Source organism: Nyctereutes procyonoides, unplaced genomic scaffold, assembly GCF_905146905.1.
Source record: "Nyctereutes procyonoides isolate TBG_1078 unplaced genomic scaffold, NYPRO_anot_genome, whole genome shotgun sequence".
NCBI lineage: Eukaryota > Metazoa > Chordata > Mammalia > Carnivora > Canidae > Nyctereutes > Nyctereutes procyonoides.
Genome location: NW_026575146.1, coordinates 74,254,147 through 74,279,167, shown reverse-complemented (window position 1 = coordinate 74,279,167; position 25,021 = coordinate 74,254,147). Strand labels below are relative to the sequence as shown.

Here is a 25,021-nt window from a genome sequence, read left to right as displayed (position 1 = left end):
GAAAACTTCAGGATGATAGAACAACAGGACAGAGGAACCTGAGTCCCCCAGTGTGTGTGTGGGAGGGTGTCCCTGGAGCCCAGCCATGTATCCTGCCTGATAACCTGCCTTCCTCTGGACTCTTATGAGTCAGAGGAAGACTCTGCCTGCCTAGACACACTGCCTTTTGGGGTATCTCTATCACAGCATTCACCCCCACCCTACCTAATATAGACAGGGACTTGAAACAGAAAAGGGATGGGTTTCAGCACAGGGAACAGAACCCAAATGTGGTAGCAAGAGGAGGAATCTGCAGGTTCTTAGAAGGATGAAAGAAGCTAAGGCCAGGAGGAGGGAGCGGAGCTTACAGGAGGGCTGAGCTCCAGCTCTGTGGGCCAGACCCAATCCTGCCCAGGGTGCGGCTAGAGTCCCCCCTAAGGGGCTTGTACCTGGGCTCAACCTGCAGTGCTCGGGGAGGTGCTCCAGGCCATGCTCCAGCAGTACAGGGATGATCCGGTCCAGGTCGGGCACCTCGCTGGCGTGGGGGCAAGAATAAACTTGCAGGTGTCTTTCCAGAACTCTGGCGGCCTGGAAACCCTATGCTCTGGTTGCAGATGTGCCTCTGTCACTGTCACCTTGTCCTCAGGTCTGCTCCTGACTCCTCTGCCCCTTCACCCCCCAAGAGTCTGGCTATCTCTGTCACGATCTCCCCCTCAGTGCCACTGTCTCTCTTGGTCTGGGCCTGCTATCACCCCTGCCTGTCATCACGAGGCCAGTGGCCCTTTACCTGACCTACACATTTAAACCACTCAGGGATAGATAAAGGACTTTCTCCAAGGCCAGGTCTCACCTCTCGAGATTCTGACTTAGCTGGCTGGGAGTGGGTCAGGAAGCAACAGTTTGTAGATCCTCCCCGTGGGCAGAGTGGAGATGATGTCCTGGCTCAGGGGTCTGAGGGTTCTCCCCTGCCACGTGCCCAAGTGGGCGCCCCAAGGATCTTGGCAGAAATGTTCGTGGGCCCTCCCGCCACTGACACTCTCTCTGGGCGGTCACCACCTTGCTACGGCCAGCCCTGGGTGGGCCGCTGGCCAGGTCCCCCCACACGGTCCTCTCTACAGCCCTCGCTATCACCCCATGGATGACTTGACCCATCACTCTGGTCAGTCACCAGCCCTGCTCTGCTTCTCTTAGGGCCTTTGTGCATGCGTGGTCCTCCTGGAACTCCCAGGTGTCCAGGAGAGCTGCAAGCTGCTCTCACCTGAGGCCCGCATCTCTTCACTGCTCACTGTCCCCGATCCTTTGCTGTTCCCCACCTTCATAATTGCTGTCCCCCACCTCGTGTCCAGCACTAATCTTGTCTGGATTTCCACCCTGCTCTGTCACTAGTGCCTACCAGCTGCTGGCACCTCCCACATCACCAGTAACCCTCGGCACTGAGCCCACTGCCCCTCAGGGTCTTCCGCCCCTCCCAGTCCATTCACCCTGCCCATGGCCCGTTCTCACCAGAACGTCTGCTTCAGGATCATGCCTTGCTCCTCCAGCCATGTCTTTCGGGCTTCTGCCGTCCGGCCCTTCCCAGCATCCACAACGGCCAGGGGGAATTCTAGGACCAGACCCACCAGCAGAGGCTTTGGGATGGGCCTGACCCCTCGGTGACCCCGGGGGCACAGAGGTGGCGTGTTGGAAACAAGGCTGCCAGGGAAGGAGCCTGGAGAGGAGCCGGGGCGTGGACTTCAGGAAAAGAGGGCAGGCGGGTTAACTCCAGTGCAGGGCCTCACCTTGGCCTGGGGGCGTGAGGCTCACGGCCTGGGAGAGGGCGGCCAGCACCGACTGCTCTGCCAGCCCGAGGCGCAGCCGTCCACTCAGGGCTCTGGGGAGACAGCAGGAGAGGTGGCACGGGCTTGCCACCACCCTTCCATCTTGCCCTCTACCCTCTGCCCCCACCTCCTCCCATCTCCCCCACCTTGACTCTCTGTAACCCTCTCCTCAAAACCAGAACAACTGTTGGGCCTGGAAGACACCTGAGGAATCACATGGCCCCACTGAACAGATGAGGAAATTGAGGCCAGGCCCTAAGAGCCATGGCCGCTGGCCTTCCCTGGGGCAGAAGTGGGTGCCTGGCGAAGTCTTTGCTTCTCATCTCAGCTGCCCTCTGGGGAAGCAGTGAGGCTCGGAGAGGGCGAGCCAGGGGAGTGGACCGGACAGCGGGACACAGCCTCCCCAGAGGGGCCAGAGAGTGTGCCATCTCCCCTTCAGGAGACCTGGCTGAGGGTAATGGGGCCTGGCAGCGCCAGGCTACCACACGCAGTACCGGGCGCCCGAGAAACACTCCATGGTGGGAGCTGCCCATGACTGTTTTCACCCTCAGGGCAACTGTGTGGCTCCCGTCCGCTCGGCTCTCACGGAGGCCAAGGTGGACGTCACTAATCCATCAGGGCACCTCTTACCCACGAGCCGCAGGACACAGGAGACGAGCTGCCTGGGAAAGGGACCCAGTATTCCCATTCCCCCTGCTGAGGGCACCAGCGGGAATCCCACTGCCCGTCCGTCCCTCCCTCCCGTCACCTCTCCCAGTCTCCCAGACCCACGCCTACCTGGCAATGAATCGGGCTTCTGAGTGGCGGCAGGCGACGAAGAGGCCTTTGATGACATCTATCTTCTTGGCTGTGGACTGAAGGGAGTGTCGAGCAGTTGGTACCTGGGGCGAAGGAAGGGGAGCACACCTCCTCCGGGCTGGCCCCCTGGAATGCCTGCCCCTGCTGTCAGCTCATTCCCACTTCTCCGCCAGCTCCAGCCTGCCTCCCTCCCTCCCCCTATCCAGCAAGTATTTACTGTCCCGTGTCCTGTCATGAGGCAGCAGCAGAGCAGGTGCTGGAATCTCAAGAGGAGATGCCCCTGCACCATCCTGCAAGCAGGAAGGAAAGCTCTGCACCCCACCAGCAGGCCTAAAGCCTCCCAACCCCAAAAAGTGTGATCAGAAGTTCCCCTTGCTACATGCATGGCTCCAGGTCCCCAAGGGGAAGGGCAGGGAGGGCAGGAGGTTTGGGGCGCAGGGGTGCCATTGTGCCCCACTCACGGCACTGCCAGCAAGCCGGGCAATGTCTCGGAACTTGGCGAAGACCCCGGCAGCGGTGAGAGCAGGTGGGGGCAGCATGAGCCTCTGGGTACTGCGGCTGTTTTCGGCCACCAGCCCCACGTCACCCTTCTCAGCTGCCTCAGCCTTAACAGAGTCCAGCTGCCGCCCTTGGGGTGGAGGGAACCAGTGGTGAGGGGGACGCATGGGGCCATGTCTGTCTCAAGCTCACTCTGTCCACACCCAGCCCAGGACCCACCCAGCCTCCCACCATGAACACCAAGCCCCAGAGGCCCCACTTGTGGTCTCCCCGCCATCTCCCCTTGCCCTCCAGGCTCTTTGGCCTCTCTGGGCCCCGACCCTCAGTCCCAGCTCCCTGGTCCTGCTCCCTCCGCACGCCTATCTCCCCAGCCCCTCCTCCCACCCAAGGCACAGGCCTCCCTCACCTGAACCAGCACCCATGCTCCCACCTTCAGTGCCCCTCTGCCATCTCTCACATCCTCTCCACCTCTGTACTTTCTCCCTCAGAGCCTCCTCACGCAGGAGCTGCCACCACACCCCCTGCTTACCTGTGGCCTGGGCCACCGCCTTGAGGAGAACACCATCACCGACACCAAGTTCCAGACCCTGCTGGGGCGGCCCAAGACGGTTGAGGCTGAGGTAGAGGATAGGGAGGAGGTCCGGAGGTGACAGGGCCACCACAGAGCGCAGCAAGTTGCTCAGCGTCTCCACCATCCGGAGCCTGGGGGTGGGGGTGGGGGGACAGGGGTGTGACTTCCTGGCATTTCCGGGGTCAAAGGTGGGGGCAGGTGGAAAGGGTCTCAAGAAAGGAGAAGGGGAGCTCAAGTCCAGGCCCAGGTGGAGGCCTGAGCTGTAGGCACAAACACAGGCTGCTGGTGGGACAGTGAGCCTGCTCCACGCTTACGGATGACCATCCACAGAACAACAACTGCTGCACGTGGAGCATGTTCTAGATGCTGTGGTGGGGGGAAGGGGGGGTACCGCATCTGAGCGCTCTGCTTTGTGTGTTTCCTCTTCCTGAACGCTCATGGCTCCCCCAGGAGATAGTGATATCACTCTCACTTTACAGAGGAAGCAACTGAGGCCCAGAGAGATCACATAACTCGCCCAAGGTCACAACCAGTGAGAATCAGGCTGAGACGTGAGCAGAGGCCGTCTGCTCAAGGGCCCACACTCCCCATCACCACGCTGTGCTAGCTCGCAAAGTAAACCACGATTCTGCGATTCTGCGTGGCTCAGAGGATCTGTGCAAACGTCTGCGTTTGCTGTCAAGGCCTCACTAGAAAGAGAAGCTAAGTCTCTCTTACAGAAGAAGCTCAATTAAGGCATGGAAGAGGTGAGAGGGTGAGAGAGAGAGAGAGAGAGAGAGAGAGAGAAACACAAAGCACCACAGGGGCAGACAGGCTGACAAACAGCATGCCCCCAAAACTGAGGTTGCCTGGAACCTCAGAATGGGGCCTTATTTGGAAAGAGGGTCTTAGCAGGTGTAACTGAGGTAAGGAGCAAGATGAGGCCATCCAGGGTGGGGTGGGCCCTCAATCTAGTAAAAGTACCCTTATAAAACACAGAAAAAGACACCCAGACAAAAAGACCATGTGGAACTGAGGCAGAGACTGGAATGACGTGGCCATAGGCCAAGGACTGCCTGCAGCCACCATCAGCCGGGGAAGGCACAGGTCAGGTTTTCCCGGGAGGCTCCAGGAGGAACTAGCCCTGCCCACCCCTTGACTTCGGACCTCTGGCCTCCTGAAAGGTGAGAGGATGCATTTCTGTGTTTCTAGTCACCAAGCCTATGGCTGGATATTTGTTCTGGCAGCCTGAGGACACTCCTGGGGATGCTAAAGTCAGTGGCATGTAATACAATCCCTGCACAGGCTCGGAGTGGAGCCCCATGAGACGCCTGCTAATTGCGAAGGGGAAGACAGCAAATGTATGGCGGAGGCGCCCGGTAGATGCCCTGAAGCCATTTAACTAGGAGTCCAATGGCAGTGGCAGGTGTCCCCCCCCCCCGCCCCGGCCCCAGTGGGACGCAGTGACACAGCATCCCTCCTGACAGGGGACGGGTCACCTGAAACAATTCTTGAGGAAGTATCAGACAAACCTAAACTGAGACCTTCTACGACATCACGGGACTCTTCAAAACTGCCACACAGTGAGAAAGGCCGACTAAGAGAAACCAATCAGGATGAAGGAGATGAGGAGACAGGGTGACTCCGTGCCAAGGGTAGGGGTTAGGGTCTGGGTCGGGCCCTGGCCAGCAAAGACAACGCCAAGGGGGCAACCGGCAAAAACACAAAGTCTGTATGTGTCACTCAATAGCGTGCACTGACGTTAACGTCCTGGTCACAGCAACTATCCTGTGCTGGCAGGAGATGTTAACACTAGAGACAGCTGGCCAAGGGCACATGGGGACTCGCTGTGCTATTTCTGCAATTTTCCTCTAAGTTTAAAACTATTTCAAATAAAGCAAAAAAAAAAAAAAATAGAGAACCGTCCAACTGTGGGTTGGGGTTTGGACAGTCGCCTGCGGTTCTCCTGAATGCAGTGATTTCTGACAGCATCTCTGGACACTGAATGCCTATGCTACTCTTTCTCCCACAGCTCTCAGAGCAAGCTGGAGACGGATGATCTTCACTTTACTAGTAACGAGATCAAAGCTCAGAGAGGTCAGGCCACCTGCCAACAATCACACAGCCAGGAAAGCAGCAGAACTGGGCCTACTCCCAGACCTGTCTGCACCCACTGTCCCCTGGGCTGGGCTTTGGCTAATCCAGCCCTCCTGCTGCTGCGGCCCGTAGGCCTGGCACTCTGGGCCCTTCCTGGGCCCTCTGGATTACATCTTGGGGTTTATGCCCCAGAGGAGGTTTCTTTCACGTCTGAGAGGTAAAAAAAAAAACGATGTGTGATGGACAAAAATGAAGGAATCCTACGGAATAGTTAAAAGGACTGAGACCTACTTCAACCCACAGGGAGCGATCTTCTGGAAACAATGGTGATGCTGCAGGCGGGCCGCGGGATGAGGTGGAATGAAGTGGGTGCCCCCCAGCACTGGCTGAACACACGGGGGATGATTGCTGGGGCCAGGCGGGAGGGGAGGCCAGATCCCAGCAGCCCTGAGTGCCAGCAGCCTGGCCAGCATTCACTGGGAGTGGGGTTCTCGCTGTAACCTGACCCGGACATCCTTACACTAAGAGTGAGAAAATTGGCGAGGTTGTGGTCACTTCTCACCATTGAGGGGAGATTAAGTTCCTGCTATCGGGAGAAGGCAGTTTTCCCACCCCAGGAATCTGGGCTCACCCTCTTGGCTCGTTTTGACCCATAGAGAGACTGAAGCATGGTGTGGGTCTCTGCAGCTTGGGACCCAAGAGGCCCTGCAGCCACCCCAGGGGCCGGGGATGCAGCCCGGAGGGCAAAGGGGAAAGAACAGACGGGAAGGGACCGAGCAGGAGCACAAGCCACTACCCCACCCCACCCCCACCTGCCCAGGTGGGCCTGCCCAATTACCGAGCAGAAACTTCCTCAATCTTCTCAAATGTCCGGGCCACAGCCAGGTAAGGGACCCTGGGGAAGGAAGAGAGACATGGGGCAGTGTGTACAGCCCACGTCATCCATCTGTAGGTCCACCTGAGTCCCCACACCTTCAACACTGTGTCCCCAGAATGTGGACGTAAGAGATCTGACAGCTTCCTCCAGTGGAGGCCTCTGGTGAGACACACCCGAGGACAGGGAATAGAGGAGGGGTAGTTGGGGGCGGGGAAGCCTCACTTCTGGCCTGGCTTCCAGCATGCATCATCAATGGGATGGTAGTTGTTCTTGGCAGGATTGTAGCTGGGAGGGTCCAGGGGTCTGTAGAGGCAACAGGGAGATTAGACACCTGAGTCAAAGAGAAGCCGTTCCTCCAATTAATGTTTTCTGAGCACCTAGCCAAGCTCTAGGCATGAGGGCACAGAAATGAATGAAAACTAAGTCTGTGAGCCTAGAGCTCACATTCTAGCTGGGAAGTCGGGGGGGGGGACCCAAAAAACACAGAAACAAATCATTTTGATATTAAAAACTATTTCCAAAAACAAAATAAAACCAAGTAGAGGAAGGCAGGATGGAAGGTGCTACTTCTGAGGAAAGGATGGGGAAGGAGACATTGGGCAGAATAACGTGAGGAGCGAGCAGAATGCGTATCATAGAGAAGAACACTCCAGGCAGGGAGAACAGCAAGTGCAAAGGCCCTGAGGTAGAGACACACAGAGAGAGGCAGAGACATAGGCAGAGGGAGAAGCAGGCTCCCTATGGGGAGCCCAATGTGGGACTCAATCCCAGGACCCCGGGATCACGACCTGAGCCAAAGGCAGATGCTCAACAACTGAGCCACCAAGGCAATCCTTTGGGGCCATTCTAAGAGGCAAGGGATCCCTTTGGGCCTCCCACCCAACCTTATTCTCTCTGGATGGAACCAGTAGGAATGGCAGAAGGGTGTGGTCCCTAGATGTTTCAAGTGCCAGGCACTGTGTTCACAGCACCCACCTGTTAGTAATCAGCTACACTAGGGACTCTTCTAACCCTGTTTCCCGGGTAAGTGCCTGAGTAGCTCCCACTCAGCCACACAGCTAGTTAGCAGCATGGCTTCAGAGACGGCATTCTAAACCTCCCCACCATAAATGCCTCCAGAAATGCCTCACACTGACCCTGCTGGAGCCACCACCGCAGCCCAGACCCTGCAGTCAGATTCATCTGAGTTCACATCCCTGAGCAGCTGTCACCCCGAGAAAGCAGCTTCCTCTCTCTGAATGAGTTTTCATTCCTCATCTGTTCGACGGAGCCACCCAGAGTCCCTACCACCCCGCGTTGTCGGGACGGTGAAGAAAGACGTGTAGCAGCGTGATCCTGGGGTCCTGGGATGGAGTCCCACATCAGGTTCCCCACAGGGAGCCTGCTTCTCCCTCTGCCTGTGTCTCTGCCTCTCTCTCTGTGTCTCTCATGAATAAATAAAACACAACCTTAAAGAAAAAAAAAATCCCCAAAACACGTCATTAGAATAATCAATCATAATCACCAATGGTTAAAGTTAAAAATTTCTAGTGATCACTGGTCTCGTGGTTAGAGGAATCCAACCAAGAGAATCTGGACTTCCTGCACGCCTCCTCTTAATGCTCGGTCCTCTCTACTTGACAGCTGATACAGACTCACCCCTTGGTCTCCTCCTGCCTTGGAGTGCCAGGGTCCTCTTCTTTCCCTTCTTTCTTGGTTGCCGGTTTCCGCGGGGCTGGGAATGAAGTCAGGAACCTGTATGCCCTCCTCCTGAGAGCCCCCACCACCCAATCATGGGGCCAGGAGTCAGGGGTCAGACCCTCCATGGGGTGGGGCACGCTCTGGAGAAAGGCTCACCTGCCCCCTTGGATCGCGCTGGCAGCTCAGGGGTGGGAGACACTCACCAAAGAAGCTGCTGACCGTCTTGGGGGCTCTGGTGGGCAGCTTAGCTGAGTCCTCCTTCTGAGCCTCCTGCTTCCCAGACACCGCAGGCTCCAACGTGCTATCCACCGGGGGCTCTGCTGCCAAAGCAAGAGATATCAGTTGGTGATGCCAACTTTCAATCCAAGGCTTCATTTGTCACCCAAGGTTGTTCTGATGCCATAGATGGAAAAGGCCATCAGTTCGGCCCTTTGTCTTTACGAGCCTCTTGGGTCTGATGCTTTTTTGTCAGTACTAACAGAATTCTTTCTAGCGTTTGGTCTGAGCCTGGAGACTTCACGGACAGCGGCAAAAAAAAAAAAAAAGACATCTCAGCAGGATCAGAAGAAAATGTTTCCACATCTCCTGCAGTTGCAGAAAATCAGATACGATGTGCATCCTCAAAACGTCCCCTCACCTGTGGTGCTGTTTCTCACACAGGAGTTTCACAGACACCCGGCTGCAGGGCTTGTGAGGGTAACTATAACCTCAAAACCCCCCAGCTCAGCCGGGCTGCCTTACTTCATAACTACCCTCAGTAACGTTTAGTGCCTATGATTTCTCAAAGATACAAATATTTTGAGGATGACTGGCTCTTTCTTCTTTTCCCAAGTGCACTGGGGAGGGGTGAGGGGAGGATTTTAACCATAAAAGCAACGATGATAATAAAACCTCTGATTCCCCTAGAATTCACTTTTTGAAAAAGATTTCATTTATTTATTTGAAAGAGAGAGAACGAGGAAGGACAAAGAAGGAGGAGAGGCAGAGGGGGAAGCAGACTCTCCACTGAGCAGGAAGCCCAACTGGGGGCTCCATCCCAGCACCATGAGATCATGATCTGAGCTGAAGGCAGACACTTAACTGACTGAGCCACCCAGGAGCCCCCAGAATTCACATTTAAACAACACACTTGAGTCTTATTTAAAATTAACTGGCCTCGGAAGGCCAAACCAGAGAGTTGGGGCTGCAGGGGGACTGGAAACTCACGGGAGGTCTCTCGGTGCTCAGGGGATGTCACAGGTTGGTCCTCCCCTTCTGCCTCCTTCTCTTGGGTCACTTCAGGCTCTGAGAGGCTTTCTGGTGGGGTCTCTGCTTTAGATGACAGAAAAGTCAGATGGAAAAAAAACACTCTGACCCCCAGATACATTTCAACTCCTGAGACATTCTGCTCTCATTTGCTCCTGTGCCAATCAGGCATGTCTATAAAGCGCCAGGAGGTGTAAGCCCGCTCCTGGTCAGCCCCAAGCACAGCGGGGTCTCCAACAGAATCCAAACCCCACGTTCATTCGCCTGAGCAGCTGGAAACGGACAGTGTCTTCTTATCAACTTCTAGAACTATTCACTGCAAGGTGCAACTGGAAAGAGTTCCAAACGCACATGATTAACTTATAGAGGTAAAATGAAAAATGTTTTAAACTGGAAAAAAAAAAAATCACACCTCTAGAGTAATTAAATAATGAAACTGCGGAAGTGACCCTGAGAAAAACATGCCTTAGGTTCAAGAAGCTACTCGCCCTTCCAAGGCCCCAGACGCAGATACCGGCTAAAAAGTGCACCATTTACAGTAAGATTGCAAACAGACTAAACATCACTGATAGAAAGTCACATATGCCCTTGGGAAGTTGAGCCTAATGAGGACCTTTTATTCAACAAACACTGACAGTAGCAAAGGCGGCAATGGATCGGATCCTGGCAGTGGTTCCCACAGGTGCCGCGCGATAGTTCCCAGTTGCAGGGGAAACTGGTAACACCTGCTGGATGCTACAGGAACTACTAGCTTGAGGTATTTCAGATTTCAGTATCCTCAGACCACGGGCCTCGCAATTTCTGATGCTAACCTTTCTGCAGAGCCGGGCTTTCACTGGTTGCTGTGATCAAAGCTCCCGCACTGGGGCAGCCCCAGTGGTGCAGCGGTTTGGCACCACCTGCAGCCCAGGGTGTGATTCTAGAGACCCAGGATCGAGTCCCACATCGGGCTCCCTGTGTGGTGCCTGCTTCTCCCTCTGCCTGTGTCTCTGCCTCTCTCTCTCTAGCTGTGTCCCTATGAATAAATAAATAAAATCTTAAAAAAAAAAAAAAAAAGCTCCGCACTGGGGAAGCCCAGATGGCTCAGTGGTTTAGCGCCGCCTTCAGCCCAGGGTGTGATCCTGGAGACCCGGGATCGAGTCCCATGTCAGGCTCCCAGCATGGAGCCTGCTTCTCTCTCTGCCTCTGTCTCTCTGCCTCTCATGAATAAATAAATAAAATCTTAACAAAACAAAGCTCCGCACTGCACAAATGCCAGCCAACAGAGAACGGGAAACAAGGGACTGCAATGTTTGGGCAATCGTGCAGAGGCCAGGACACATCCTAGCTAGTGGCTAATCATGAGTATTTCAAAATGAAACAAAAAATAGCGCTTTTCCTTTCAATGGATGTGCACTGTTTTCTCAAACACCCAGGTTCGTGAACCATCAACAGTTGTCTGGACATAACTATTTAATAAATGGAACTGCTAAGGTGGTGGCCCAGGGAGGGGGGGAGCCAGCAACAATTTACTAAGACGTTCTAAGGATGCTGTGATAGGTTGGGGAACTCTGCCTTCCGATAACATTTCTAAGGAAAAAGAAGTGGAGAGGAAAACATTTTCCATCAAAACAGATAGAAAAACAATAAAAATGGGAAACTGCCTATGAATCAATACTAAATTATAGTGGTCCAAACAAATGCATTTCAAAATGCTCTTGTAACAAATGCCTGTTGGTGTACAGGGTTCTGATGGCCACACCTAGATTCAGGGACATGGAGATCGGAGATCCTAACAGTCTGGCCTCTGGGAGAGGCCCCACCCCTCCAGATTCCCCGCCACGTGCACTGTGCACTCCCTCCCTCCTTCCTTCTGGTGCCTTACCTTCTTCCTCCTTCTTCTTCTTGGCCTCTCTGTCCTCATCCTTGCTCTGCTCTTCCAGGACATCCTGTATTGTCCGCTTAGGAAGCTGCTTCCGAGCTGAGGAGGCAAAGGGCTCTCAGTGTGGCTGACTTTGTGGGACCGCCTGCCCCCGGTCCAGGGAGCTCAGGCCCATTGGTAATGGGGGCCCCTGAGAAGGCTCCGGGACCCTCCCCTTCCGCCCCAGGAGGTCTCATCCTTCAAGCTCTGCTGCTTCCTGGCTGTGTGAACCTGAGGAGGTTACTGAATCTCTCTGTGCCTCCCTCTCCTGTGTGTGCAGAATGGAAACAATCTGCGAGAGCTAGTGATGCTATGATGCGCTTGGCCCAGTACCCAGAGCTGACGTAGTAGCTGCCCTTGGGGCCACATCTGTACCCCTAGGATTTGCCATCAGTGTGTATCCTGGGTGGCTCTTCCGGGGCCACCGAACATCAGGGGAGCAACAGGCTCCGAGAACAGGCCCTTGTTCATGATTGATGAGAAATGGTACATAAATGCAGAGCCGCTCTGAACTGCTCCATCTTCTGCTATGTCTCCTTCCCTGAATCACTCACTGTCCGTGTTCTCTGCACTTCCCAAAGAAATGCCTCACTTCTTGAACTATTGTTTCAGAGCTTCAGAAATGGCTTCTAGAGGACTCTAAGCAAGATGCCCAGGCATGGTGAGGAACCGAGAGGCACCTGCCTTTTAATTGTCTCTAGTCACCTTCTCCTTGGCCTCCTGGACCTGGTGGCTCCTTTGCACGGTTGCAGACGGATCTACACTACCAGCTGTGGCTGGCAATGCCCTAATTGCTCACAAAGCCATCCACATTTCCTCACCCCCATTCCAGAAGCAAGCCTTCTGATATCTGCTGCCATGTTACCCCCATCTCTCTCCAGTTGACCTTCTAACTCTTCCCATGCCACATAATCCTTCATTCTCCATTACCTGGAACTCCTGCAGTTCCTAAACAGACCTCTGGGCCCTCACACTTGCTGTTCGGTGGTCCACTAGGAAAAAGTTCAGATGTCCTATCCTCTAAAAAGAATTCCATCCTCCCTGGCCCACCCTAAGGGTCAATCTGAAGGTCAGCCCTGAGTTTCCAGCATGCCTTGGGCTACTAAGCTATTTCATGACACCCCCACCTCCCGCAGCCCTCCTGTGGCACCCCAGCACTCCTAGGACAAAATCCAGGGTCCTGGCCTAGCATGCCAGGGGCCCTGCGGGAGCCACCCCCACTCTCCTCTCACTGCACACCGTCCTCAAACTCGCCCTGCTCCCCAAATTGCATTTGATCCTCCAGAAACACGCCAGTGCATGCGATCCCAAGTATCACGCTGTTCCTCCACTGCGGCTCTGCAGGGCACTCATGGCTACAGCAGGAAAGGCTGCTCCCCCTCAGCCCAGTCAACACTACTTCATCTTCTAAGACTCAGCTGGGGGTTATTCACTCCGTCTTGGCTCAGGTCTAAGCTCCAATAGTTCTGAGCCCTATGACCACTGCTACTCTTTTTCTTTTTTTTTTTTTTTTAAAGAATTTTTGAAATTTTTTATGTAAGTGTAATTAACATGCAGTCTATTAATTTCAGCTGTGCTGAGTTTTTTTTCAAGATCTTATTTTTAAGTCATCTCCCTACCTAAAATGGGGCTCGAACTCATGACCCTGAGATCAAGAGTTATAAACTCTTCCAACTGAGCCGGCCAGGCATCCCCAGGTGTGCTAGCTCTTATACCATCAGTGCTGCTTGATGGAAATATATAGTGAGCCACATACATGGTCTTAAACTTTCCAGTAGTTAATTCAAAAAAGGAAAAATAACCCATATGAACTTCATTTTAATAATACAGTTTATGTAACCCAATATATCCAAATATACTAACTCTAACATGTTGTGTTTTCAATATTAAAAAAAAATGAACATTCTCTTTTCCACGTTGAGTCTTCAAAGTCTGATGTACTTTAGCACATCTCAACAACTGGGTGCTACGTTTTCATCAGAAATAGTAGATCTGTGTTTGGATTTCACAGAATTTACAGTTGAAGAAGAGTTACACACTCAAGTTATTCTAAACGTGCCTGAAAATCTTCTGTAACTCAATCTGGCACCAGCTTTTACTCTTAAATTTAACGAAAATGATGTTAACACTGAAAATTCAGTCCCTTGGTCCCCATCTGCCATCTCTGTCACCCAACATTATGTGAAGGTTTCTTACTTGTGCCTCCTCACCCCAAACAAAACCTTCTTGATCTACCAGGGGACAGAGGTACCATTCCTCAGGCCAGCTTTCTGCAGACCATCTCCAGTGTCCCTGCTTGGTGTCCCAACCCTGTGAGCTACACACCAGCACATTATCATTGAGAAGGGCCTTCTCAATGCCTACTTCCTTCTGCCATTAACCCTCTTCCCTGCTCACTATTCCTTGTCCTTCATGGGCTCAGCTGGGTGAATCTCTCTTCTACAAGTCTCTCTCTTCACTGTGCTCCCACAGTGAGTTGCACTGTCTCCTTGAGGCATGTACCCACGGTTCCAATGACCAGTGTTTCCTGAGCACTCACTCTGGGCTGGGCTGAGTTCCAAGCACTTTCTTCCTATTTGCTCTTAATCTCTGTATGATAAATGCTGTAATTATTGTTGTCTCTGTTGTACAGATGAAGCAATCAAAGCTCAGAGAAGGTAAGTCATTTACTCAAGGTCACACAGCCAGTAGATGGTGAACCCATGCTCTAAACCACAATGCTAAGATCAGAGCTGTCACAAGGATGGCCGCCTGGTGCACAAATCCTCCTGCGGACAAAGACAGGTAAGGGAAAGGGCAGGGGCCTGTGTGTCCTCACCTGTGCGCCGCTTTGGGATCCCTGCTGAGATGTCCACAGGAGAGGTACTGGAGAGGGAAGGGCTGCTCTCGGGATATGTGACAGGGCTGGGAGGGGAGACTTGTGGAGAGCCTGGGGCAGGTTTCTGGAAAGCAAGAAAAGAGAAATTTTAGAGTGAGGGGAGGAAGAAGTGGCCACCTCCTTGTCGTTTTCCAAATAGTTAGGGGTAGTGAATTCTTTGTCCATTTAGGCCTTCTCCTCTCTTACCTGGGCCTTACCCTCCTGTGGGGTTTCATGGCGCCAAACTCTCCTTATCATGGATGACAATAACAACTCTCTGTTTCTAAGGTAACATAACCTTTGATTTTTAGCTAGGCATACAATGGCCCAACTGGAAACCACATTTCCGGGGTGGCTCAGTGGTTGAGCGTCTGCCTGTGGCTCACATCGTGATCCTGGGGTTCTGGGATCAAATCCCCCATCGGGCTCCCCACAGGGAGCCTGCTTCTCCCCCTGCTTATGTCACTGCCTCTCTCTGTGTCTCTCATGAATGAATAAAATCTTAAAAAGAAAAAAAAAAAAAAAGAAAAAGAAACCACAAATCCCAGCCTCCCCTATAGCTAGGTGTGCCCAGAAACCTGAGAACTACACTTCCTGGCATTCTTTGAAGCTAACTAAGTGTGGCCAGGAGCCTCACTACTACGCAGCGCAATAAGGGAAAATGATGTACACTTCCCGTGAGTGTCTTGCTCTTCTCACTGGCTGAATATGGATATTCACTTGGACAAGGGCATCTAGGGATAAAAGCAATAGTACAGAAACAGCCTGAGAAACTGACATACTAATCCTGGACTTTTCGCGCTCATTAGAGGGAGAAATTCCTACCTTGTGTAAGCCCGTTATTTGTATCTGGGTTTCAATCCCTAACTCACCCTACTAGGCCTTCTGCCACTTATTAAGTGATTGCCCTTCAGCTCCAAGGCTACCCCGTCCACTCTCCCTCATGATGCTGGGACTCCAAAAACCCCTTTCCCACTCCGACAGAAGGCTCTGTCAGGCAATGCCCTAACAGGACACCAGAGAGGCCTACTCCAGCCGGATTCAATTTACTGCATTTCCAATAACACTCACAGGGCCTGTGATGTGATGCCCCGTGGATGCCAGCACCCTTACCCAGGGCCCCTGCTTCACAGATCTGACCAGGTGCTCAGGGCACCACCTGTAAGCTCAGAGACCCTGGCCCCCACCAGCCAGCATCTGAAGGTCTATCAGCTCCACAGCTCCAGGGATGGTGGCTGCACCCTACTCTCTCTTTTTTTTTTTTCCCTACTCTTTTCACCCCTGTAGTGACCCAGTTGAAAACTGCATACCTAGTTGATAATTCTTTGTATTAAACTCTCTCTGTTCAAATCACTCTTGCGGTTTTTCTCTATTTGGATCCTGATAGACACAGGCCCCACAAGGATGTTGTGAAGGCTGCCTGGGACCCAAAGCTACCCCTGTCCCTCTCCTGCTCGCAACCATTCCACAGATCCCTAGCAGCCAGAGTGCAAAGTCCAAGCTCCTAAAGTGGCCCCTCCCAGTCCCTGGAACCTGTGAATATATTCAGGTATGTGGCAAAGGGCAATTAAGGCTGCAGATGGAATTAAGGTCACCAATTGGCTGCCTATTCGGTGACTTTTAACAGGGGAAGGAAGGAGGAAGGAAGCCAATGTCTCTGGAAAAGACGGAAAGCCTTCTGACAATAGGAGAAACTGCATGCATCTTTGAGCCTGTAATTTGGATGATGTGTTATTCTTAGACCCATACACGAACTGAGTCCTTTCCTGTTCACAGCTACCCCATGAAGTAGGTGCTCTCAAGAGCTGCAGGTTATAGGTGAGGTGGCCGAAGCACGAGGCAAGGAGCCTGCCCTGGGCACAGGACAGAGATGGAACCGTGTACAGCAGACTGTCCATTTGCTCCAGGGAACAGCTGCTAAACTCCTCCACCTCCTGGAGCATGAGCACTCCTGAGCAGGTGACAAGAGGCTAATGGGAATTACGGCTTCTTCCAGAAATAATGAATAGATAGACTGGTGGGGACCTACCTGGCCTTTGGATGGCGTGAGGGCTTCGTCCTCCTCCTCCCCTTCACTGCCCAGGACCCGGGCCACCTTCCGCCCTGGCCTCTTCACTGGAGAATCGCTTTCAGGCACCTCTCCATTCCGCTCCTTCAGTGCCACCCTGGAAGGTGGGAAAATGGGGGTGTTCCAGCAGGCAGAGAGGGAATCCTTTCCCAAATGCTCCAGCTCCTTCACTATGTTCCATTCCCTTCCTTTTCTTTCAAGCATTCCATGAGCTTTTTCTAGGCGCCTCCTTGGCATATAGTTTTAATCATCCATCTATCCACTGCATTCACATTTCTGGAGGCCTCCTGTATGTGCACCTTCTTTGTGATGGACAAGCAATGCTAAGGAGCAGATGGGAGTTCCGACTGAGAGCAGAGAATGGCCTCTGACATCCATTTGGACATCCTCTCTTTTTCAGTCATACAAGCCCCTGAGATTTAGCTAGGCCACGGGCTCTCAGCTACAGACTATCATTCTCAGCCTCCCTGCAGCTATGTGAGGGGTTCTCACCAATAGGATGGAAGAGGTATGGTCAAGCATATGACTTGCTCCTGACTGCTTGCCCAGTATCACTCCTGGAACTTGGGACTTACCAACCTGCTTGGACAACACTGAGGCCCTGAATCCAGCTGTGCCTGAAGCAGGACCCACCTTTGGACTTCCCAGTTATTGAAGTCAAAAAATTCCCTTTAGAACCCCCAGACGTTCTGAGCTGGGTCCGAAACACTCACAGCCAAGAGAGCCCTGACTTACAAAGGAACAAATTCACCTAGCCCCGTTACGTACTTTGGAGGTGGCTCTGTCTCTCTGATGCTGTTAGAGGTCTCCTTCTCTGGCTTTTTCATTTTGCCCTCCTTCTTGGGGTAGAAAAATGACCTGGAGGAACACAGAAGGAGGGGAAAATGGGAATGATAACAACATAAAGAATCAACTAAGCATTTTTGGTGGAGATAAACATACCAAGTCCCCACCCCCAAGGGGCTGACACTCCCTAAGAGGCAAATGTTAAGTAACTAAATATAAGACATTGGGAGGTATGAAGTGCTCTGGAAAAGATAAATAAAGCAAGGCCTCCTTTGTCCACCTGGACTGGCTGGACTGAATAGCTGGCTTCCAGAGAAGTGAGTAGTGAGGAGGGACATTGAAAACGTGATGGTGGAGAGGCCTTGCCCACACTCTCCTGACCAAGTGAGTACAGTCAGCATCACCAGCGATGTCCCAGGCACATTGTTTACCCCAACTATGAGGTGACAAGAGTTTACCTTACTTCGCTGCCCATGACCCCAGCCTAGTTATGAGAACAACATCAGACAAATTGAGGGACCGTCTACATGTATCATGACAAAGTCTGAGAAACTGTCACCTGAAGTGACACCAGAGGGAACCGAGGAGGCATGACAACTAAATGCAACATGATACTCTGAACCAGATCCTGGAATAGAGAAGGGCATTAGTAGATACACCAATGAGATCGAAATAAAGGGTGGAGTGTAGGTACCAATAATGTACCAACGCTGGTCCCTTACTGGGACCAACAGGCCACAAGATGTCAACGGTGGAAACTGGGTGCCTTTGTGGAATGAGGTATGTGGAAATGGTTTCTACCACCTGAGCAACTCTTCTGTACATCTAAACCCATTCCAAAGTTGACGCCTAATTTACGGTCAGCAATCAACTGATCAAGCTAAGCCAAGACAAGCCACAGGCAGAAAGCTGTCAGAGGTGCTATCCACCCAGGACCCACGATGCCCAGACTCGTCTTCATGTGAGAGAAATGCAGCCTGTGATGCTATCCAGGTCTGGGTCAACCTAGAATCCATCCCCTTCTTTCAGGAGCAGCCTCACCAGTTTCCTACTGGGACATCCCCTCAACTTCCAGTGAACGAGTTCTGGCAACTGAATCCAACTAAGCCTGAGGCCATTAATTCGGAAGGCTTCAACTACACAGGCCACGCAATTCCCCATCTCATTTTCCTGAAGCCAGCTTGCATTATGACAGGGTTTCCCACCCTGGACATCATGGATGTCCAGACCGTTCTTCATTGTGGGGGGCTGTCCTGTGCACTATAGGTGTTAAACAGCTACCATGCCGTCTCCTATCCAGTAGATGCTAAAAACAAACCCCCCCGTCCCCAGGGATGACAACTAAAAATGTCTCTGGACACTGCCAGCTGTTCCCTGGGGGGGCCAAACCACCGACTACAAACCCCTGATGCTGCGGAGTCGGTGTTTCTGAACCCCGCAGCTAAAAAATTCTGGTTAACAAGCTACCCGTCCCCAGATCCCACATCTCATATTCTGTCCTGCTCGCTGGGAAACTCCAATTTGGAGGCTAACCTGTGTTCTTCCAGGAAAAAGCGAAGGAATAGAAAGATAAGCAGAGAATTCAGAGTATAGGATGAGCATCCTTACATGATACTCCGCTGCATGATGGATCAGAATGCTCCCTCCTCCTTCTCCTCCTCTTCTCCAGCCAGCTGTTCCTGAAACAGAAATCCAGATCCTTGGTGGGGCTACCAGTTGTGCAGAGACCAAAACATGTAACCCTCCTTCTTTAAGAAAAAAAAAAAAAACCCACAAAATCAGAAACATGAGTTTCCCCACTGATAAGAAAATCTTGTTTTTATAGACAAACTGATTTGCTGGTGAGATTTATTAGTGAAAAAAAGTTCCAAGTCAGACCAAGATGAGATGCCTCCTTGATCGTGTGGAGCCAGGCTGCTTTTCATTTAACATAAAGGAGACTGAAACCTACAGATTTGGTTGTTTATTTTTGTTTCTGTTTGTTTGGATTTTTTTTTCAGTTTTGTTAGGGGTTTTGGGGGAGGAATTAAGTTTCAAGATCAGCAAAAAATGGGGCCACCTGGGTGGCTCAGTCGGTTAAGCATCTGCCTTCAGCTCAGGTCATGATCCCAGGGTTCTGGGATCAATCCCATGTTGGGCTGTCTGCTTGGTGGGGAGTCTGCTTCTCCCTTTCCCTCTGCCCCTCCTCCCTGCTCGTGCTAAGTAAAAAAAAAAAAAAAAAAAAAAAAGCCTTAAAAAAATCAGTAGAAAACTGTTTTTAGGTGATTATATCATATCCTAAAATGACCCTGAAACATGGCAGCCCATTAAATAATACCCACTGGTGCACATGAATCAGCTGCTGAGCAGTTTTTAAGGTACATTGTTAACAGAAACGAGGGGCAAAACATCCCGCAGAGAACATCGATTCCAGAAAGTTATGTACTGTATGATTTCATTTACGTAACAAATGACAAAACCTAGGATAGAGATCAGGGGTTGTCAGAGCTTATGGACAAAAGGTGGGTGGGGGGCAGCTATATAGGGGCAGCACAGTGAGTTCCATATTCTGACCGTGGTGGTGGTTACATCGATCCTTACAAGGGTTTACACTGTACATATGTGCACACATGAGCACAGGCATACATGTGCACACACACAGCCAAACCAGCTCTGTGGTCTAGTTCATGGTACTGTCCAACGCCAACTTCCTGGTTTTGATACTGGACCATGGTTATATAAGATGTCACCATTACAGGGAGACAGATGAGCTATTTTTACAACTTCCCGTAAGGCTATACAATTTTTTCAAAATAAAAAGTAAAAGAAAAAAAGTATGAAGACACTCTCATGTACTAATATAGAAAGATGTTCTAGGTACCTTCAGTAACATTTTAAACAGTGATAGTACATAAAAAGGACAGAGAACAGTGTACGTAATGTGCTACTGATTCCGTAAGACAGGAGAAAATAGGAACACATCTATTCTTTAGGCCTGCTTTTGTTTGCCAAATAGAAACTCTGGAAGGATAATCAAGAAGCCAATAGAAGCGGCCGGGGGGCTCTCAAGGTGACTGGGAGTAGAAATGTGAACCAGGCCTGTCACTGCATCCTTCTATCCTGATTTTATTTTAGATCTGCATATTTATTACCTATTCAGTTAAAAAAAAAAACACCAGTAAATAAAGGCCCCACATAACTGTTCAGATTTTATTATCCGCCTCCTATCCCCTTCCTCCAGGGTCCCTCTGAGGAATGCCCTCCCCTCCTTCCAGCAGCCAGTCCCTCCTATGCCCAACTCTGAGAACTGGATGAATGTCCAGATGCCTCCCTGGGGCACCTGCTAATAAGAGACCCTCCATCTCCTGACCTCCTGTGCTGGCTAACTGGTACTTCTCTTGTCACACATATCGTGTTGACCCTCTGTTCTCCTGATTATATCACAGCTCATCTTTCCAATCAGACTGGGAGCTCTGGAGCCATGGGGCTGTGCCTGTTCATTCCCATCTTCTCCAAAAATTATCTCCCAAACTTTAGACATTCTCCATCCTTTTGAAATTTCAACTGTATCTATGTAAAACCTGAGTTTTTTCCCCTTAATATTTTTTCTGTTAAAAAGAAAAAATCAACTTTATTAACTGGGGAGCTTACTAGGGACCGGGCACCATTCCAAGTGCTTTATTTATTTTTTTTCCAAGTGCTTTATATGAATTAATTCATACAAGATCTATTACAATTCGTTATTATCCTGATTTTATAAATGAAGCAAAGGGAGCAGAGAGGTCAAGTAATTTGCTCAAGGCCACACAGCCTAATGGGTTGAAAGCCAGGATCAGAGTCCGGCTCCAAAGTCCCTATCTTTAACGGCTACCTATTCTTGAGGTTGAGAATGGCAGGAGTCCCCCTGTATTGGGATTGAAGGGGTGGTGGGTGGTCCTTAGAACTTGGGGTGGTTGAGATAACCAGTGTAAAACAATCATGTTACCCAAAACCTCCCAACAACCCGATCAAATATTTTCAATTTTTATCCCCATCTCGCCAATGACAAGACACACACAAAGAATCACAGAACTTTTAAGTGGCAAAGGGGGTAATTTGGTACAGTAGCAACAGAAGACTAACTTAGATGGCAACTAGCTTTCTGTTGCAGTGCCCCAGGCCCAGTCCTTAGGCCTCCTCTCTGTCTTGTTAACAAGGACTCAGAGGGCTTCAACGTACTCTATGATCAGAACCCCAAAATGTCTAACTACAGCTATTATTAGTCTCTAAATTCAAGGGGCACATTCTGGTTTTCTGCACTGGCATCTAGATGTCCAACCAACCTCTCCAACTCAATGGGCCCAAAACCAAACTCCAGGGGACATATACCCACACATTCCTTCTCCTATCTCTGCGTTGGTAGCTTTTCAGTCAGAAAACCTGAAGTCAGAAACCCTAGAGTCTACTACATGCGTATTTAACCGTTAAAAATACAACAAAACACCTGACAATATCAAGTGCTAATGAGGATGTAGAACAGTGGGAATTTCTGGTGGGAATTCAACATGGTACAGTCACTTTTGGAGAAGCCTGGCAGCTCCTCAAATGGTGAAGCAAATATGCTTCCCATATGACCCAGCAACCCTACTCCAAATTATTTACCCAGAGAACTCCTATGTTCACACAAAACCCTGTAATCGAATGTTTACAGCAGCAGATCTACTTACAGTCACCGAAAACAATCCTAATGTTCTTCCACAGGGAATGGATGAACAAAATATGGCACATCATATGCTTTTGTTTGTTGAACTGTAGCCCACTGTAGGATGTACTAAATAAAGCTTGTTTACACTCACATGGCAATAAAAAGGAATGCAGGGATACACTGCAGGGAGGGAGAAGGACCAATGGTTGAGGGGGGGTTGCCTATACAATGGAGCACAAGAATTGCTTTTTGTACAGTATCTTGATTGTGGTGATCTTTACATAATTCTACACATTTCATCATCGACAGACTTAAACACCATAAAGAATAAACTCACTATATGTAAATTTTAATTAAAAAAAGGGGGGGGGCAGCCTGGGTGGTTCAGTGGTTTAGTGCCACCTTCAGCCCAGGGTCTGATCCTGGAGACCTGGGATCAAGTCCTACGTCAGGCTCCCAGCATAGAGCCTGCTTCTCCCTCTGCCTGTGTCTCTGCCTCTCTCCCTCTCTGTGTCTCTCATGAATAAATAAAATCTTCAAAAACAAAAACAAAAACCAACCCTTACATTGTTGATTCACCTCTTTTCTCACACCCCAAACTTATGAATCCCACTAGCAGGCATTGCCTCCCAAACACCACCCAGTCAACCGCCTCTCAGCATCCCACTGCTACCAGTGAGCAAGCAAGCGCCGGTCTGGCTACCGCCACCCCTAGCCTGCTGTACTAACCCCTCACTCCTTTCCTTCCCAGCAGTTAGCACAACTGGACCTTATAAATTAGAATTTGTCCCACTCTCTGGAGTAGTGCTTCTAACACAATTTGCTACATGATAGGGACATTTTATACCTGCAGAGTCCAAAAAAGATCACTCTACCTATATGTGCAAGCATTTGAAGGCAGCTAGTGCTACTGAGGAGCTGAGGTTTTCATCTGTTTCTAATGAGTTTAAATCTCTATATGTGGCTGGCTGCTACTCTATTAAGCAGTGCAGGGCTAAAATGTTGAGTTCCAGAAAGGTAAGGATTTTGTCCATTTTGTTTAGTGATATGGCCACAGGATCTAAAATTGTGCCAGGTACTGAATGCACTGGCCCATCTGCATGTCTTTATTTAAAAATCTGGGTAACAGGCAGTCAGTTGAGCTCCCAATCCAACTTGAGTTGGGTTTCAGCTCAGGTCATGATCTCAGGATTGTGAGATTGAGACCCATGTCAGCTCCACACTGAGCATGGACCCTGCTTGGGACTCTCTCTCTTTCCCTCTGCCCCTCCTCCCTCTCAAATAAATAAATCTTTTTAAAAAGCCGGAGTAACAAAAACATCATTACTAAAGAATTTAGGGTTCATAAGCAGGATCTTTCAAAACTGCAGGCCACGTGACAGGAAGCATGATATAAAAAAGTCAGTTTGAGGATGACCAGCCAAAAGGCTCAAGTCTTTTTCTTCTCGTTAATTAAAGTTCACATTTCCTGACCTGTCTGTTCCCCTCACCACCTTCCACCTTGCAAAGTATTTTAGACCCATTCCCCTAAACATGCTACTCTCTCTCATCCTCTGAAGCTCAGAACAGCTCAGCATCCCCCAAAAGACAAAGAGGAAGTTGAAACAGGAGAAAGAAAGTGATTCCTTCAAGGCCACACAGCCCGCCAATGGTGGATACCAGAAACACAGAGCGCCAGTTCTAAGAACCACCTGGGATTATTCCAGCCCACTCCCAGACCTCCTGAATCAGAAACTCTGGGAATAGAGGGGGCGCAAGCTACAGGCCCAGCAAGCTCCCAGCGAATTCTAAAGTAAGATGAAATTTAGGAGGTCTTACTTAGACTCCACGGGCCTTTGCCTCATGCCTCCCTCAGGCTAATAGGTCAGAGACCTATTAGACCTAATCGGACGACAAGGAGATGGAGGCCAAAGAAGTGATGCGTCCTTAATCCCATTTCCTGCTGTCTCTCCTCAGTGATTCCCCTCCGCTTTCAGATGCCAACCCCCTCTTTCCAAATGCTCATCTCTTCTCTGAGCCAAGAGCACCCCGCCCTGCCTTGCCTTACCAGCCTTCCCCTCACCTAAGGACATCAATAACCTTCTCTCTCGGCTCCCCAAGCTCCTCTGGCCCTCCCTCCACCCTTTAGGGCAATAATAAACCTAGACCTTTGGGTTACTCTCTCCAGGACCCCCTCCCTCCCCAGGCCTCGGCTTCCCGGCTGTGTGTCCAACCCTACCTCCGCTCTGCCCCCTCATCAGGGACCCACAAAGCCAGAACTCTCATACAGAAAGGTCCCGACCTTTCCTAAGGCTTTGACCTAGACCTGGACAAGACCACTGACTTCTCTCTGACCCACCTCCGTCCAGCGGGATCCTTCCCCAACACCGTCTAAAGCCGACCCTACTCTGAACCTCTCCTCTGGCCCCGCCCCCCAGCACCTGGCCCCGCCCACTAACACACATCTCCCCCAACCCCCTTCCCGGTAGCCCCGCCCACCACGTCTTTCTCCCCATGCCCCCCCCCGGCTTCCGTGACCACGCCCCCCGTGGTGGCCCCGCCCCCCAGGCCTCTCCTCAAACCCTGTCGGGTCCTACAGACTCGGGCCCCCGTCTAGCCTCCCCTTGGGCCTCTCCCGCCGGCGGCCGCCCCCCGTCCCCCGCAGCGACCTGCCGCCGGCACTCTCCCTCTCGCCGCGCTCTCGGCCGCCTGAGCGTCGCCCCACGCCCGCTCCCCGGCAGCCGACCGACTCGGCGGAGCCGTGGGCCCGGAGCATACGACACGAGCGCCGCCCCCAGATCTCCCAGTCCCGCGTCGGCGGCCACACCTGCCTCGCGCCGGCCCCGCGCGCCACTGTCCTGCGCGTCACACCCAGAACCGCTCGGCGCTCGACTGCAGTCCTCAATTCGCGCCACGGAATTCGCGCGCAGACTTTGGCGGGCGGGGGCGGGGCCGTGCGAGGGGCGGGGCCCGGGCGTCGTCCGCGCCGCCGCTGCCTCCCGAAGGACGGTGGGAGTTGTAGTCTCCCGGGTGGGAGGCTACTAGGAAAGGGGTGAAGCAGGGTGAGCCCTCCCGCAGAGCACGATGGGAAACGGCCCGAGCCTTCCCTCGCTCCGGGTGGGCAGGTGTAGCTGCGGGTCCGAGAAGTGACTGGCGGGGAAAGAGGGAGCTACAGGGGAAGACGCTGCGCGAGGCACGGCGGGAAGAGAGGCGGGAGACCGCGCGGG

At 51.6% G+C, this 25,021-nt stretch overlaps 1 protein-coding gene across 4 annotated transcripts in view; it reads right to left on the bottom strand.

The window, feature by feature from the left end:
- The window catches only part of LIG1 (DNA ligase 1), a 38,431-nt gene extending 13,479 nt beyond the window's left edge, over nt 1-24,952 (bottom strand). Inside the window, exons 1-17 of one of the 4 annotated variants that reach the window (XM_055310808.1) lie at nt 24,622-24,952; nt 18,761-18,831; nt 17,135-17,224; nt 16,328-16,463; nt 14,260-14,383; nt 11,406-11,501; nt 9,503-9,607; nt 8,500-8,616; nt 8,255-8,330; nt 6,839-6,919; nt 6,578-6,634; nt 3,622-3,794; nt 3,056-3,222; nt 2,574-2,650; nt 1,758-1,849; nt 1,483-1,582; nt 429-514 (exon numbers count right to left, since the gene is read on the bottom strand). In XM_055310808.1, the coding sequence (XP_055166783.1) occupies nt 429-514; nt 1,483-1,582; nt 1,758-1,849; nt 2,574-2,650; nt 3,056-3,222; nt 3,622-3,794; nt 6,578-6,634; nt 6,839-6,919; nt 8,255-8,330; nt 8,500-8,616; nt 9,503-9,607; nt 11,406-11,501; nt 14,260-14,383; nt 16,328-16,463; nt 17,135-17,224; nt 18,761-18,777 (1,594 nt within the window). In that variant the 5' untranslated portion in view covers nt 18,778-18,831; nt 24,622-24,952. The remainder of the gene's footprint in view (nt 1-428; nt 515-1,482; nt 1,583-1,757; nt 1,850-2,573; nt 2,651-3,055; nt 3,223-3,621; nt 3,795-6,577; nt 6,635-6,838; nt 6,920-8,254; nt 8,331-8,499; nt 8,617-9,502; nt 9,608-11,405; nt 11,502-14,259; nt 14,384-16,327; nt 16,464-17,134; nt 17,225-18,760; nt 18,832-24,621) is intronic. The other 3 variants (XM_055310810.1, XM_055310809.1, XM_055310811.1) reach the window with 3 other exon arrangements.
- Between the last annotated feature and the right edge of the window lie 69 nt (nt 24,953-25,021).